The sequence below is a fragment of the Tachyglossus aculeatus genome, chromosome 5, assembly GCF_015852505.1.
Source record: "Tachyglossus aculeatus isolate mTacAcu1 chromosome 5, mTacAcu1.pri, whole genome shotgun sequence".
Lineage (NCBI taxonomy): Eukaryota > Metazoa > Chordata > Mammalia > Monotremata > Tachyglossidae > Tachyglossus > Tachyglossus aculeatus.
Window position 1 is genome coordinate 61,057,571 of NC_052070.1, and position 15,292 is coordinate 61,072,862.

Genomic DNA, 15,292 nt, shown 5'->3' on the forward strand with positions numbered 1-15,292 from the left:
TGACTGGCTCCATCATTCATTCGTATTTATGGAGCACTTACTGTGTTCGGAGCACCGTACTAAGTGCTTGGAAGAGTACAGTATAACAATAAACAGACCCATTCCCTGACCACACTGCTAGCCCCCAAGATGGAGAGATTAGCCACGCAGTCTGGACCCTTCCCAGCCCCCGGGTCACTGGTAAATATGGGGCTGAGGGCTTTGATCCCAGATCACTTGGGAGAACTAGGTTTCCAGTGCTGGGCGTCATGCTTTTGGGTTCCCAGCTATGGGGGTGATGCTTCTAGCACCATTAGATTCTAGGAAAGTTATTGTTCCCCAACAGCTGTCTGGGCTGGACCCCTGGTTTCTGACCAGGTCTGAGAACACCTGAGCCTCTGGAAAGACCTCCCATCTTTGCACAGACCACTCACCCACCCCTTGTTCCCCATCCCAGTCACCCTGAGGGCTCCACCGGTTTCATCCCTCTCTGCCTATCCAGCTGACCTCCTCCTTGGGACTCCTTTTTGACCTTTTCAAACTCTGGAAATGGGCTCAGGGCAGTCAGAGAGGAAAATGGCCAGGGTGCCAGCACCCAGAAACCCCCTTGGGCATGCAGCAGACTCCGGCCAACCCCACCCGCCTGGATACCACCTCAAGGCAGGGCTTCCTTCCTTGAGGGCCCCGGGACAGGTGACCACCGGTTCCAAGCTCTCCCAGCTCCCCTTCCACCTCATCAGCCCTCGGACTCACTGCGACGATGCCCACGGCCACCTTCAGGCCGGCCCAGAGCACGCCGAGGGTCAGGATGATGCTGTTCTGCAAGGAGACGTACAGGCTGGAGGTCAGGAGCAGCACACAGAGGCACAGCTGGAAAGGGGAGAGGTCAGTCACTATGCGGGCAAGAAGCCAGGCTTCGCGCTGGACCACGGACCCAGGTTCTGCCCTGATGAGGTTGTCAGGGGCCTGGTCCCGCTCCCTCCTCCTGCCCCTTCCCTCCTTCCACCCCAGCAGCCCTCTGCCCCCAAAGCAGTCGGGAACGGCCACCCATCTCCCACCCAACACTGCCGACCAGAGCCGGGGTCCTGCTCTCTCGGGACTGTGGAAGTCGGGCTGGGACCCCCGTGGTTCACAACTCCTCCCCACAGCTGAGTGCCAGACCCAAAAGCCCCCCTGCCAAAAGACTGAAGCTCCCTGAGGGCGGGGAATGTATCAGTTTATTGTTATTCGTACTCTCCCAACTGCTCAGGACAGTGCTCTGCACACAGTAAGCACTCAATAAATACAATTGAATGAATAAATAAATGAAGGAAGGAAGGAAAGAGTCATTCGGACATTCCCCAGAAGGTCCCAAAAAGGGGTCTGGTGTAGTCGGTGGGAGAAACTGTAAGGGAGCCAGGAGGCAGAGCCCAACCCCTGAGGGGTCTCATGTCTCTGCTGTGGTGCTAGGTGTACATTGGGTGCCATTCTGACCCCCCCATCTTGGAGGGAGGTGATAATCTGGGTGATAATCAGGGAGATGGCTGAGGGGGCAGGCAGGTTGGGCAGAGCTAATGGGGTAGGGAGACCCAATCTGGGGTCTTCCGCTGCGTGGATGCTCTTGGTCTGATCGGATCTCCTCAAAAATCTCCAGTGGCTACCAATCAATCTGCGCATCAGGCAGAAACTCCTCACCCTGGGCCTCAAGGCTGTCCATCACCTCGCCCCCTCCTACCTCACCTCCCTTCTCTCCTTCTCCAGCCCAGCCCGCACCCTCTGCTCCTCCGCCGCTAATCTCCTCACCGTACCTCGTTCCCGCCCGTCCCGCCATCGACCCCCGGCCCACGTCATCCCCCGGGCCTGGAATGCCCTCCCTCTGCCCATCCGCCAAGCTAGCTCTCTTCCTCCCTTCAAGGCCCTACTGAGAGCTCACCTCCTCCAGGAGGCCTCCCCAGACTGAGCCCCTTCCTTCCTCTCCCCCTCGTCCCCCTCTCCATCCCCCCCATCTTACCTCCTTCCCTTCCCCACAGCACCTGTATATATGTATATATGTTTGTACATATTTATTACTCTATTTATTTTACTTGTACATATCTATTCTATTTATTTCATTTTGTTAGTATGTTTGGTTTTGTTCTCTGTCTCCCCCTTTTAGACTGTGAGCCCACTGTTGGGTAGGGACTGTCTCTATATGTTGCCAATTTGTACTTCCCAAGCGCTTAGTAGAGTGCTCTGCACATAGTAAGCGCTCAATAAATACGATTGATGATGATGATGATGATGATGATCCCCTAGGCGAGGGTGGCCAAGGTCTGGCTCAGACCACTGTACCGCCGGGCCCCACAGCCCCAGTTCCCATCAGAGCTAAGTGGTCCCCTCAGCCCATTGCTGCCTACTGAGGGGTTTTGTGGGCCGGGCTACAGCGCTGGCCCAAGGAGGTGTAGTTTGGCCATTGATCCAAGGAGTGCAAATTCCTCTGCTCTGGACTGTGTCTCTCTAGATGGGCAGGGCCAGGACCCTCGTCGCCTCGTTAATTCCACTCCCTGACAGTGAGTGATGTTGGGAAGGAGTCCCAGGAGGGGCAGCTGGATCCGATGCTCCAAGTAGAGTGGCTTAGTGGCTTGTACTTCCCAAGCGCTTAGTACAGTGCTCTGCACACAGTAAGCGCTCAATAAATACGATTGATTGATTGGTTAGTGGATAGAGCACAGTTCTGGGAGTCAAAAAGACCTGAGTTCTAACCCTGGCTCCTCTGCATGTCTTGGGCAGGTCACTTAACTTCCCTGTTCCTGTTATCTCATCTGTAAAAAAATGGGGATTAAGAGAATGAGCCCAATGTGGGAAAGGGACTGTGTCCAATCTGATTCACTTGGATCAACCCCAGCACTTAGAAGGGTGCTTGGCACAGAGTAAACACCTGATATCATCATCATAATAATTATTATTGTTAATAAAGCCCATGGGAGCATGAAACAGGACAGAGACAGAACCAGTCCCCCAAACCAGCAGGTTTCTGGAGGACAGGAGTTGCTATACTCTCGCCCGCTCCCCCAGAGTTCCCATGTCTTTAATTTTCCCCTGGCAGGAACGTGCACCCAAGCTGGGTTGGACTGGAGTTGAGCCAAAGCTGGGCTTGATGGGGAAAGCGGGCTCTTGGAGCCAGCAGGAGACACTGGGATTGGCCAGTGGACCACAGCCGACCCCCGGGGTCGGGAGTGAAGCCTCCAGAAGGCTGAGGGCCAGCTGGCAGGAGCCAGAGCGGATGAGGCAACGTGTCAACCTTCGACCCCCGAAGGAGCTCAGTGGCCTCACCCAGGGATTAAGAAACATGCCTGTCTCTGGGACAAGCTGCTTTTCAAATGTCCAGTGAGAACTGGCTGAGTTGGAGCCAGTGAAGGAAGGAAGGAAGGAAGGAAGTCAGGCAGGCCTGGGCAGGTAGGCAGCCTTGTCAGTGGAGGGTGCTTTGGGCAGGTTGGGGTTGTGCCAACAGGACTGAATGTCCCTTCCCACACTCCAGCCTTCCTAATAATAATAATAATAATAATAATAGTAATAATGGCATTTATTAAGCGCTTACTATGTACAAAGCACTGTTTTGGGCAGGTTGGGGTTGTGCCAACAGGACTGAATGTCCCTTCCCAAACTCCAGCCTGCCTAATAATAATAATAATAATAATAATAATAGTAATGGCATTTATTAAGCGCTTACTATGTACAAAGCACTGTTTTGGGCAGGTTGGGATTGTGCCAACAGGACTGAATGTCCCTTCCCAAACTCCAGCCCGCCTAATAATAATAATAATAATAATAATAATAATAATGGCATTTATTAAGTGCTTACTACGTACAAAGCACTGTTTTGGGCAGGTTGCGGTTGTGCCAACAGGACTGAATGTCCCTTCCCAAACTCCAGCCTGCCCCGTAATAATAATAATAATAATAATAATGATGGCATTTATTAAGCGCTTACTATGTACAAAGCACTGTTCTAAGCGCTAGGGAGGCTACAAGATTATCAGGTTGTCCCTCATGGGGCTCACAGTCACAATCCCCATTTTACAGATGAGGTAACTGAGGCACAGAGAAGCGAAGTGAATTGCCCAAAGTCACCCAGCTGACAATTGGCGGAGCCGGGATTTGAATCCATGACCTCTGACTCCATAGCCCGGGCTCTTTCCTACTGAGCCACACTGCTTCTCTGACCATAGGCCCTCTCTGAGGAGGAGGGAGGGAACCGGCAGAGGGGTCATGGAGCAAGCCTGGGAAGAGCGATCGGCTTCAATCCTATTGGCTTTCGGGGACGTAACCCCTTCGGGTTACATCTCTGGCTCCCATTGGGCTTGGCTGGAAGACACACGTTAAGGCAGGGCGGCGATACCCATCTCGGGGCCGGCGGGGAAGGCGGCACCAGGGTCAGAACGGGCCATGCCACAGGCATAATAATAATAATAATAATAATAATAATAATAAACAAACACAATTATTACTATTAGAGTGTTTGTTAAGGGCTTACTATGTGCCAAATGCTGGGGTAGATACAGGATATTCAGGTTGGACAGAGTCCCTGCCCCACCTGGGCTCACAGGAGGAACAGGCATTTTATCCCCATTTTACAGATAAGGAAACTGAGGCCCACAGAAGCAAAGCGACTTGCCCTAGGTTACAGAGCAAATATATGGTAGAGTGGGATCACAACCCAGGTCCCCTGACTCCCAACCCCAGGCTGTATCGACTGTCAGCAAGGGGACTTGGGGTCAGGTGGGAAAGCCCCCTCTTCCATTCTCCATTCTCCTGAACCCTTCTTTCTCCAGCCACATCCATACCCAACATGCAGATCCTGGTCCCCAGAGGTCTGGACTTCTAGTCAGAAACGATTTTCCCATCAGGAGTACTTTTTTTGATGGTAATTTGTTCAACGCTTAATATGTGCCAGGCACTGGACCGAGCGCAGGTTTCGATACAAGGTTGTCAGGTTGGACGCGGTCCCTGTCCCGCGCGGGGCTCACAGTTTTACTCCCCATTTTACAGATGAGGTAACTGAAGCACAGAGAAGGGAAATGACTTGCGCAAGGTCACACGGCAGACAAGTGGTGGAGCCGGTAGATTCTCAGGCCCATGTTCTATCCGCTAGGCCAAGCTGCTTCTCTTATTCAGTAGATGCACCCTCTCCTCCCTCTTAATTCACCTCACTGGATCCGCTACCCTCTCCTCCCTGGGCCACCACATCCTCCAGCCCGGGCAGAATCTTAACTTGGGTTTATTTCCCCGAGTCAGGCCACCGGCTAGCCTCTCTGCTGATAAGTGACCTTGTATGACCTATTGCCAACAGCATGGGTATAAAAGCCACGAGACACCCGGCTTCTGCTCTGCTCCCGTTCTGCTCTGTGACCTCGAGCAAGTCGCTTCGCCTCTTTGGGTCCCCGTTGGCCCATCTGAAAAACGGGGAGAATAATCCTTGCTTCACCCCACCCCGCTGGGATGTTATGAGGGAAAAACGTGGGGCTGGCAACGAAGGCGCTCTGAGTGTTCAAGTTATTATTATCGTTACCGGTATTTTGATCATTATTGTAATTATCACCGTTATTATTGCTATTATTGTTGTCGTCACCATTATCAGGGTTGGAGATGGAAATGACCGTGATTCGCCCAGCTGGGAACCCTGGCGGAAGGTGATTAATCCTCCCTGCCTTCCGCTCCTCTCCCCGTGCACCTCTCCTTTCCCCCAATAACTGCTGCGCCCCAGACACCGGGCACCCCGACGGACAAGGCGGCTTGTTGACCAGAGCCACCGTAGCAAGATTTTGTACCTGAGCCTGGAGGTCAAAGGTGAGCATGGAGAAGCAGAGGTTGAGCATGACGTATTGGGCCTGGAGGCTCTCCAGGGCCCCACCCACACGGAAGGCCATCAGGCTGGGGCTCCAGATGAGGACGGCCGCGCAGATGGCGTCGAAGCTGCCGACCAGCAGGATCACCACGAACCGGGCCTGCTTGGCGAGAGAAGACGGTGCCGCCTCCATCAGCGGGGATGGCGGGCTGATCCGTCGGCCTCCCCCAACCCGCTGCCGACCGCGCCGCCATGGGATCCGAGGCTGCCGACGGCACGGGGCAAGTGACTCAGGTCTGTCCGGGAGCCCACCTGTGGGAGCGATGGGGGGCTAGGAGAAGGTGGGGGGCTAGGGTCAACTTGGCACTGGACCCTCACTTGGCCCTCTGGATTGCCAAGGCTAAACACAAACGAGGCAGGCAGCTCTCGCTCCCAACCCGGTCCCCTTGCTGACGGATGGAAACCACTGACCCAGGGGCAGGAGAGGGAGTGGCCCGGGCTGGGAGAGAACCAAGACGGTAGCCTGGAACAAGGGACTCCTGGCTCCAGTTTTTCTAGTAGTAATAATGGCATTTATTAAGCACTTATCATCATCATCAATCGTATTTATTGAGCGCTTACTATGTGCAGAGCACTGTACTAAGCGCTTCGGAAGTACAAATTGGCAACATATAGAGACAGTCCCTACCCAACAGTGGGCTCACAGTCTAAAAGGGGGAGACAGAGAACAAAACCAAACATACTAACAAAATAAAATAAATAGAATAGATATGTACAAGTAAAATAGAGTAATAAATGTGTACAAACATATATACATATATACAGGTGCTGTGGGGAAGGGAAGGAGGTAAGAAGGGGGGGATGGACAGGGGGACGAGGGGGAGAGGAAGGAAGGGGCTCAGTCTGGACTTACTTTTTGCACTTACTATGTGCAAAGCACTGTTCTAAGCGCTGGGGTAGATACAAGGTGATCAGGTTGTCCCACGGGGGGCTCACAGTCTTAATCCCCATTTTACAGATGAGGTAACTGAGGCCCAGAGAAGTTAAGTGACTTGCCCAAGGTCACACAGCGGACAGTTGGCAGAGCCGGGATTTACACCCACGACCACAGCGTCTACGCCAGCGTCAGCAAGGGTTCCCCTCCACCCCAATCACAACACCCTCCCCTCCGCCCGACCTATCACCACCTTAAGGTGACTGCAGACCACCCCCCAGCTAAACCGGAACCTTGGCTGACACCCAGACAGATGCAGCAACTACTATCGCTGCTACTGTCGTTGCTCAGAATGTGTGCTCTAATAAGACCTCCCTGATCCTGTGCTCTGGAGTAGGAGGAGCGTAAAGGGACAGGTCCAACATTAGGAGATGGGGATGAGCGCAATCTTGTTCTGCAAGGACAGGTCCCCTGTTGACTGAGCTGACCCAGCTGGTCACGGGGTTCAGGGGGAAAAGCCCTAGGGTCAGGGTAGGGGCTGGGGGTCACGATTGGCAAAATCTCTGTCCTCTGAGCACCCCTACTTTCAGACCTCCAGGAGAACCCAGCCCAGTCTTCCTTGCCTCCCTCCTCGATCCTAGGCTGCCCCAACAGCAGGGAAACGGAGATCAAGAGGTTGAAGCTGCGTCATCCACTGGACACTGGGCACAAGCCTAGGAGTCAGGAGACTAGTCCCAGTTCTGCCCCTGGCCTATTGTTGGACTTTGGGCAAGTCCCAACCTCCCTAGGCCTCAGTTTTCTCATCTGTCATTCATTCATTCAATCGTATTTATTGAGCGCTTACTGTGTGCAGAGCACTGCACTAAGCGCTTGGGAAGTACAGGTTGGCAACATATAGAGACGGTCCCTACTCAACAGCGGGCTCACAGTCTAGAAGGGGGAGACAGACAACAAAGCAAAACATATTAACCAAATAAAATAAATAGAATAAATATGTACAAATAAAATAGAGTAATCATCATCAATCGTATTTATTGAGCGCTTATTATGTGCAGAGCACTGTACTAAGTGCTTGGGAAGTACAGGTTGGCAACATATAGAGACGGTCCCTACTCAACAGCGGGCTCAAAGTCTGGAAGGGGGAGACAGACAACAAAGCAAAACATATTAACCAAATAAAATAAATAGAATACTTATTGTACAAATAAAATAGAGTAATCATCATCATCATCGATCGTATTTATTGAGCGCTTACTATGTGCAGAGCACTGTACTAAGCGCTTGGGAAGTACAAGTTGGCAACATATAGAGACGGTCCCTACTCAACAGCGGGCTCACAGTCTAGAAGGGGGAGACAGACAACAAAACAAAACATATTAACCAAATAGAATAAATATGTACAAGTAAAATAGAGTAATAAATCCGTACAGACATATATACAGGTGCTGTGGGGAGGGGACGGAGGTAAGGCGGGGGGATGGGGAGGGCTCCCAGGCCCGAGCTCTGTCCACTAGGCCACCCTGCTTCTCCTGGGGGGACTAGAGGTTCGGGGGAAGGAGATATCTGCTTTCACCCTTAAGACTGTAAACCCCTTCTAGGTCGGGGATTGTGTCCGATCAGATTGTTTTCTATGGACCCCAGGGTGTAGCGACCCCAGTAAAGGTTTACTGACATAATTAATAAGTACCCTAATTAAGAGTGCCGGGCTGTGGTGGACGGCTACTGGGAGAGAAGGTAGCTGCCATTTGGCTTAGTTATGGAACATATTTAGTGTTGACTGAGTGTTAAGTACTGTGCTCGGCCCTGGGGTGGTCTCTGCAGCCCTATCCTGCCAGGGGGTGGGATGGGCGTGGGGTTTCCTCTTAAACCCCAGCCCAACCCAAACTGGCTCCTGGGTGTCTCCGGCTGGCCTCCTGGGAGTGGGAAGAGAGAGGGAGGAACCCGGGAGGGAAGGAGGGAGCCAGAGGCAGGAGCCCGGGTCGGAGGACAGGGGGAAGGGGGAAGGGGTTTGCTGACCAGGATGGTGGGTTTCTCCAGGGGCTGCTCCTTGGATGAGAGCACGAGGATGTTGACGAGGGAGCGCAGCATGACCAGCAGCACGGACAGCACGAACGCCATGAGCTCCTGCCGGTTCTCCTGCAGGACGCCTCTGATCACGTAGTAAATGCAGAACACTGGTCCAAAGAAAACCCATTCAGCCCCCAGGCCACCCCCGACCCAAACCCCACCTCGATCCCCCGGCCCATGGCTTAATGGATTCAGCAGGGGCCTGGGAATCAGGAAGATCCCGGCACTGCCACGTGTCTGCTGCGTGACCTTGGACAAGTCACTTTAACTTTTCTGGGCCTCAGTCACCTCATCTGTAAAACGGGGATAAGAGTGAGAGCCCCACGTGGGACAGGGACTGTGTCCAACCTGATTAACGTGTACCTACCCCAGTGCTTACAACAGTGCTTGGCACAAAGTAAGCACTTAACAAGTCTTGTCTTATCTCATGCCGTCGAGTCGTCTCCGACCCATAGCGGCGCCATGGACTCATCTCTCCCAGAATGCCCCACTTCCATCTGCAATTGTTTTCCAGTAGTGTTTTCTGGATAAAAATACGCGAGTGGTTTACCATCGCCTCCTTCCGCGTGGTAAACTTGAGTCTTCGCCCTCGATTCTCCCCCGTGCCGCTGCTGCCCAGCACAGGTGAGTTTGAACTTGTAGCAGATTGCCTTCCACTCACTAGCCACTGCCCAAGCTAAGAATGAAATGGGTAGGCCTCTGCCTGACTCTACCTCTCATCATCATCATCAATCGTATTTATTGAGCGCTTACTGTGTGCAGAGCACTGTACTAAGCGCTTGGGAAGTACAAATTGGCAACATATAGAGACAGTCCCTGCCCAACAGTGGGCTCACAGTCTAAAAGGGGGAGACACTGAGACTGGTAGAGAACTGGGAGCTTTCCAGGTGAGACCCTGAGGGGAGACTTAAGGAGTGCCATAATAATAATTAATTATTAGTATTATTATTACTATCCAGTTCCATTTACTGGCCAGAGGAACTGGGCTTGAGCATTAGGGAAGTCTCCCACAATGACAGCTTGTAGGGTCTGCTGGGGAAGAGGTTATCTTTCGGGCTTGGGGAGGAGTAGTCAGGGTGTGAGGGTGTGAGGGTGTGTGTGCCTGTGTTGCCAGGAAGCAGGGTGAGAGGAATCAAGCCCTTTTTGCTTAGAGGAGTTCCTCTAGACTGAAAGATCATTTTGGGCGGGGAATGTGTCTGCAAATTCCATTGTATTGTACTCTTCCAAGTGCTTAGTACAGTGCTCTGCACATAGTAAGTAATAATAATAATTGTGATATTTGTTGAGCGCTTACTATGTGCCAGGGACTGTACAAAGCACTGGATGGATAGAAGCAAATCGGGTTGGACACAGTCCCTGTCCCATCTGGGGCTCACAGTCTCAATCGCCATTTTATAGATGAGGTAACTGAGGCCCAGAGAAGTGAAGTGACTTGCTCAAGGTCACACAGCAGACAAGGGGCGGAAACAGGACTAGAACTCAAGACTTTTGGACTCCTAGGCCCATGCTCTATCCACTATGCCATGCTTCTTCTCCAACACTCAATAAATGTGATTTATTGATTTAGGGGGCAACAAGGGGGTAGGATTCTGAGCTGAACAGCCAGGTTTGGAGCTGGAGGGGCCAGGGTCAGGGCAAGAGTCAGGGGGCATGGTGTTTCCAACTTGTTGGCAACTTGTACTTCCCAAGCGCTTAGTACAGTGCTCGGCACACAGTAAGCGCTCAATAAATACGATTGATTGATTGATTGATTGATTCCCAAGTTGGGAGAGGTGGGGCTAACCACGACTCCGCTAAAAAGGCAGGGAACTGGTCTCTGCTACAGGCCCACAACTAGCTCACATTTCCTAGAAGCCCATGGGCAAGTGGAGGGGGTGGTCCCGGGCAAGTGAAGCTGCCAGTCTGCTGGAGAGGGGAGAGTTTGGGGCTGAGGTCTGGACACCGATCCCTTCCACCACCCCGGTTTCAGTTCCCACTGTCGCCCATTCGCCTTCTGCTGGGGGGGCTGCCTCAGCCCTCCGAGGCCTGAGTTCTGCAGAGGGAAAGGGCCGCAGAAACCAAGCCAGCCATCCAGGGCAGCGCCCCGGCCCATCCCCTTGCACCCTCACCCCTGGGCCCATGCAAACGAGCCCAGTGGTCCCCAGTGGGAAGATGCGGGGCCGGACCGGTGGGTATAGCAGGGGCTCGGGCTGACTGCTTTGCCAGTGAGTCATCCGTTGGTGGTGTGTGAAATGTGGGGCTGCGGACCATACCTCAAGCAGCGGTGCTGACTGGGTAAATGTTTGCGAGCCCCAAAGGCTCAGAGGAGCCCAGCCTGATGGCCTCTTTCCAGCATCTTCTCCCCTTGCCTCTCGGCCAGTGCCATAAGTCAAAACGACTCTAACCAGAAGGTTGGCGGCCTCAGCCCCTCCCGTCCCAGTTCCCTGGCCTGGAGGTGAGCAGGGTGGCAGGAGCATCTGGGAATCATCAAGCTCAGGGCAGGCCCTACACACCCCAAACCCGTTTCTTCTTCCAGGACCAACCCAGGAAGCCGGGAGGCAAGTTGAGGGGCAACGGGAAGACCCTGCGGGACACCAAGTCTTGGCTTTTTCCTCCGGCGATTTTCACGATCCCTCTCAGGACCGTACCTGGAGAGTTTGCAGTACTCTACCAGTTTCGGCTGTAGAAGGGAGAGTCAAGCAGAGGCATACCCATTCCATTCTTAGCTTGGGCAGTGGCTAGCGAGTAGAAGGCAAGCTGCTACAGGTCAAAACTCCCCCATGCCGGGCAGCAGCGACATGGGAGAGAGTCGAGGGTGGAGGCTCAAGTTAACTGGACGGAAGAAAGCAATGGTAGACCACTTGCATATTTTTATCGAGAAAACTCTGCGGATACACGAACAGAATGAGTGGAGGTGGGGAGTCCTGGGAGAGATGTGTCCACGGCGTCGCTATGAGTCAGAGGCAACTCAACAGCATAAGAAAAGCCAATTTTCCTGGAGGCAGAGCCTTCCAGGGCCGGGTCAGGCCGGGCTGGGCTGGGAAGAGCAGAGCAGCTCGGGGCAGGACTAAGTCAAGCGAGGTAGGACCGGGCAGGGTAGGGCAGGACAAGGATGGGCTGGGCAGGACCCTGAAAATTTAGGGGCTTAGGGCCTCTGGACAAACTGTGATTTTTTTTTTTCCCCCAGGCTCCAAGTTCAACAAGTTGCAATGCTTTAGACCAGACAGTGGCACAGCTGGCAAACTGAGTTCCAGGAGCAGCAGCTCAAGGTGGTTGTGCTATAGATTTGAAATACTTCAGCATCATTTGAGAGTCACTCTTCTCCCAAGCGTGCAGCCAGGAGACTCTGGGACCCGCCCGGGGCTGAGGAGAGGTAGGCAGACCTGTCTCCGGGGGATACGCTAGACCTGCAGGTAGCTATGGCCCAGCCTGCACCCAGGAAGCCCCAGTGATTTCCAAAGCAACCCTCGACCGAAGGCTGCCTCTCCCCTCGGGCAGCCCCCTGTCCAGCGATGATCTGGTGGACAAAGAAGTAAAAAAAACCAAGTCGAGAAGGCCAACTGTCCTTCGGGAGAGTGGTAAGTAGCAGCGTGACCTCGCGGATAAACCTCGGGCCTGGGAGTCAGAAGGACCTGGGTTCTAATTCTGACTCTGCCACTGGCTCGCTCTGTGACCTTGGGCAAGTCATTAAGCGCTTAGTACAGTGCTCTGCACACAGTAAGCGCTCAATAAATACGATTGATGATGATTTATCTCATCATCATCATCATTGATGATGATATATGTTGCCAATTTGTACTTCCCAAGCGCTTAGTACAGTGCTCTGCACATAGTAAGTGCTCAATAAATATGATTGATTGATTGATTGATTTCATTTCTCTGTCCCTCAGTTACCTCATCTGTAAAATGAGGATTAAGACTGTGAGCCCTATGTGGGATAGGAACTCTGTCCAAGCCGATTAACCTGAATCTATCCCAGTGCTCAGAACAGTGTCTAGCACATAGTAAGTGCTTAACAATACCGCAATTATTATTATTATTACTATTAGAGTTTGCCAATGGGACAGAGTCCCCAGAGCAAAGAAGTGGTGGTGTCTACACCTTCTCTGTGGCTGAGATCTGGGGCAACAGTCAATGCCCACACCTGCCGAATCAAACTTTTTCATCATGGTCCCCGGCAAGCCAGCCTCATTCGGGAATGGCGGGACAGGACTCCCTCCAGTGAGGGTTGGAAGCTTGGAAGTAGGGTTCATTGCAGGACACGGGACATGAGAAGCAGCATAGCATAGTGGATAGAGCATGAGACTGGGAGTCAGAAAGTCATAATAATAATAATCATGGTATTGGTTAAATGCTTACTATGTGCCAAGTACTGTTCTAAGTGCTGGGGTAATGGTAATAATAATAATAATAATAATAATAATTATTATTATTATTATTATTATTATAGCATTTATTAAGCACTTACTATGTGCAAAGCACTGTTCTAAGCACTGGGGAGGTTACAAGGTGATCAGGTTGTCCCATGGGGGGCTCACAGTCTTCATCCCCATTTTACAGATGAGGTAACAGGCCCAGAGAAGTTAAGTGACTTGCCCAAAGTCACACAGCTGACAATTGGAGGAGCCGGGACTTGAACCCGTGACCTCTGACTCCAAAGCCTGTGCTCTTTCCATTGAGCCATGCTGCTTCTAATCCCAGCTCCGTCCCTTGTCTGCTGTGTGGCCTTGGGAAAGTAACTTTACTTCCCTGGGCCTCAATTCCCTCATCTGTAAAATGGGGATTGAGAATATAAGCCCCACATGGGACAGGGACTGTGATCAACTCGATTTGCTTGTATCCACCCCAGGATTTAGTACGGTGCATGGAACATAGTAAGCTCTTAACAAATACCATCATTATTATGGGAAGCAGCATTATTATGAGAAGCAGCGTGGCTCAGTGGAAAGAGCCCGGGCTTTGGAGTCAGAGGTCATGGGTTCAAATCCCAGCTCTGCAAATTGCCAGCTGTGTGACTTTGGGCAAGCCACTTCGCTTCTCTGGGCCTCAGTTCCCTCATCTGTAAAATGGGGATTAAGACTGTGAGCCCCCCGTGGGACAACCTGATCACCTTGTAACCCCTCCCCAGCGCTTAGAACAGTGCTTTGCACATAGTAAGCGCTTAATAAATGCCATTATTATTATTGTTATGGGACAGAGAGGTGGATGGGAGAGCTGGGCCGCTAGGCAGTTCGAAGAGGAAGGGTGAGGAAGCAGCGTGGCCCAGTGGATAAAGCACGGGTTTCTGGGACTCAGAAGGAGCTGGGTTCTAATCCCAGCACCTCCACTTGTCTGTTGTGTGACTTTGGGCAAGTCACTTCACTTCTCTGGACCTCAGTTCCCTCATCTGTAACTGGGACTTGGAGCCCCATGTGGGAAAGGGACTGTGTCCAACCCGATTTGATTTGTATGTACGCCAGAGCTTAGTAGAGTGCCTGGCAAATAGTAAGTGCTTAACGAATACCGCAATTATTATTTTTCCTATTGCTATTATTAAGTGGGCCGGGAAGTTCAGAGAGGCACAGCTCAGCACCTAGAGCAGAGCTTCCCTGGAGAGTTGGAATAATAATAAAATAATAATAATAATAATAATAATAATAGCATTTATTAAGCATTTGCTATGTGCCAAGCACTGTTCTAAGCGCTGGAAAGCGCTTACTATGTGCCAAGCACTGTTCTAAAGCATGGTGAAAAGCAAGAGCTAGCCAGGCAAATAGCAACAATCCTTGCAAGGGGCCCTTAAAAGGAAACTGTCCTTTTGGGAATCCAGTCCATCAGCAGCCTCAGTGGTCTCTGCAGTTCAGAAGGCAGAGGCCATGGAGGTGTCCCAGCATGCACGGACCCTGGGCCCTGTGGGATCGGGGCGGGGTCCGGGGGGAGAGACTAACAGTAATAATAATAATAATAATTGTGATGCTTGTTAAGCACTGTACAGTCACTGTACTAAGAACTGGGGTAGATACAAGATAATCAGGTTGGACACAGTCCCTGTCCCACACAGGCCTCACAGTCTTAATTCCCATTTTAAGGAGGAGGCAACTGAGGCACAGAGAAGTGAAGTGACTTGCCCAAGGTCACCCAGAAGACAAGTGGCGAAGCCAGGATTAGGACCCAGGTCTTTCTGACTCCCGGGCCTGTACTCCATCCATTAGGCCACGGTGCACTCCTCACCCTGAGCTTCAAGGCTGTCCATCCCCTCGCCCCCTCCTACCTCACCTCCCTTCTCTCCTTCTCCAGCCCAGCCCGCACCCTCCGCTCCTCCGCCGCTAATCTCCTCACCGTACCTCGTTCTCGCCTGTCCCGCCATCGACCCCCGGCCCACGTCATCCCCCGAGCCTGGAATGCCCTTCCTCTGCCCATCCGCCAAGCTAGCTCTCTTCCTCCCTTCAAGGCCCTACTGAGAGCTCACCTCCTCCAGGAGGCCTTCCCAGACTGAGCCCCTTCCTTCCTCTCCCCCTCGTCCCCCTCTCCATCCCCCCATCTTACCTCCT

At 52.3% G+C, this 15,292-nt stretch overlaps 1 protein-coding gene and 1 non-coding gene across 2 annotated transcripts in view; one reads left to right on the forward strand and one right to left on the reverse strand.

The window, feature by feature from the left end:
• LOC119928490 overlaps positions 1–15,292 on the reverse strand; it is a 40,796-nt gene that overhangs the window by 9,446 nt on the left and 16,058 nt on the right. Inside the window, exons 4-6 of the mRNA XM_038746815.1 lie at positions 8,733–8,890; positions 5,766–5,942; positions 733–849 (exon numbers count right to left, since the gene is read on the reverse strand). Of these exons, the coding sequence (XP_038602743.1) occupies positions 733–849; positions 5,766–5,942; positions 8,733–8,890 (452 nt within the window). The remainder of the gene's footprint in view (positions 1–732; positions 850–5,765; positions 5,943–8,732; positions 8,891–15,292) is intronic.
• Positions 11,393–11,530, forward strand: LOC119929196. Its single transcript, XR_005451332.1, has one exon. It is a non-coding gene; the product is annotated as a small nucleolar RNA SNORA7 (small nucleolar RNA).